Genomic DNA, 1,883 nt, shown 5'->3' on the forward strand with positions numbered 1-1,883 from the left:
AACACTGAATAAAATACCTAGCTATCAAGCAAATTATTTACCTATCTACCTACCTACCTACCTACCTACCTACCTACCTGCCTACCTACCTACCTATCTACTCACTTACCTACCTACCTGCCTACCTACCTACCTACCTACCGACCTACCTACCTACCTACCAGAAGCTCTGGTAAGGAAATAATGTGGATGCACCGATAGCCCAGTATGTGCCATGCAGAGCTATGGTACAGATTGCCCTAAGTAAGTATTATTTGTAAGAAACAAGTTCTTAAATCTACTGAAAAGACACAGCAGACGAAATGTCTCGTTTTTAATTATTTTTTTCCTACAACCGTATTTAAGATGTTATCAAATTAATTAGTGGGCCTCTTTTAATAGTTTGTTTTTAACCATGGGTAATTTGTGGAGTTTTCAAGGTACCTAAACATCTACTTACCTATCTATCTATTTATCTATCTATCTATCTATCTATTAATCTATCTATCTATCTATCTATCTATCTATTAATCTATCTATCTATCTATCTATCTATCTATCTATCTATCTAAACTACGACAAGATATCGTGACTCACATCCAACTCCATCATGACGGAGAAGATCTCCTGAATCTTCTGTCTGGTCATTCGCTTGACAAAGTCGTACCTTTGGCCAATGGTCTTGATGATCACCTTCCTGGTGTCCACAGAGAACTTCCTCAAGTCGTCCGCCCTGTTTGGAAAAAGTGTGAGGCGTCATGGTGAAATCAGGCGCTCGTCAAAAAAATGAAATCGAAGAAACAGGCATTTTTTATCGTGTTTTCTTTCACTTTTTATATCCATTAAAAAAAATGCCACTTGAATTTTACTGAAAAACGTTGATTAAAGACACAGCATGTAAAGTTTTCTATTTTCAAAGACTCTCAAGCTATGGAAATTACCCCGTTTTGGTAGCCATTTTATCTTTAGTTTTACCTCAGAAACCAGGCTATCCCTACCTCTTTCAAAATTCTTCGACTTCTATTCAAGATTGATGGGTAATATTTTAAACTGAAAACAAGACAAATGAAAATGCTTTAAGGCTATACCAATAACTCCACACGCCCAAACATTGACCATCACCACCACCACCACCATCATCATCATCATTGACAAGCGCCTGATTCCACCACGTCATAACGTATAATATTATAGTTTCGTTAGTGTTAGCAAAGAGTCTACATAACAAGAGGGTCCACTCCTCTCTTTGAGGCAATTAAAAAAGTGTCCTCAAAATTCGGTGGCGCCCTCTTCGCAATTGCGCACCCTTTGCGAACAGAATTACCCTACTTGTGTTAAAACAATCAAAGTGAAACTAACAAGTTTTTGAATAAATAAACATTCAAATTTCGGATCAAATTTCGGAAGAACGCTTTTAAAAAAATGGTTACGCTGACAAAAACCTCTTCTGGATGAAGGGGTGACTCTTTTCTTCGTTTAATTTGACTTTAGAATGAAAGGCGAGAATTAAAAAAACAACTAAATCTAAAACTCCGCACTGAACGAACCCGAACAGCTGATGAACAGAAGTTGATCTTTGCACGCAAGGAGTTGCTATTCCTATTTTTCTTCTGGAGAAACGAAAGAGAGCTTCAAAACAGACTGCAGCGCCATCTGAAGCAAAAAGCGGACTTCCTGCGGACACTTTTTGGCTGAGTGGACCATCTTGTTATGTACTATCTTTGTGTTAGTTAACCCTTGTATTACACGGACAAGCATAAAGGAGCAGCGTTTCCAACAATAATCTCCAACAAAATCACTTAGAGAAAAAAAGTCTCTCAAACATCATAAAAGACATTGGAATTGGAATTTAGTTTTGTTTGCATTCTTCTGCTTTTTTATTTATTGTTTTTTCGGGGGGGGGG

General features: G+C 37.6%; 1 protein-coding gene across 1 annotated transcript in view; it reads right to left on the reverse strand.

The window, feature by feature from the left end:
* Positions 1 to 576: 576 nt before the first annotated feature.
* The window catches only part of LOC101855140, a gene marked incomplete at its 3' end in the record, with an annotated part of 40,147 nt that continues 38,840 nt past the window's right edge, over positions 577 to 1,883 (reverse strand). The window contains 1 exon segment of the mRNA XM_035972474.1: positions 577 to 712. Within this exon segment, the coding sequence (XP_035828367.1) occupies positions 577 to 712 (136 nt within the window).

The sequence above is a fragment of the Aplysia californica genome, unplaced genomic scaffold, assembly GCF_000002075.1.
Source record: "Aplysia californica isolate F4 #8 unplaced genomic scaffold, AplCal3.0 scaffold00702, whole genome shotgun sequence".
NCBI classification, from domain to species: Eukaryota; Metazoa; Mollusca; class Gastropoda; order Aplysiida; family Aplysiidae; genus Aplysia; species Aplysia californica.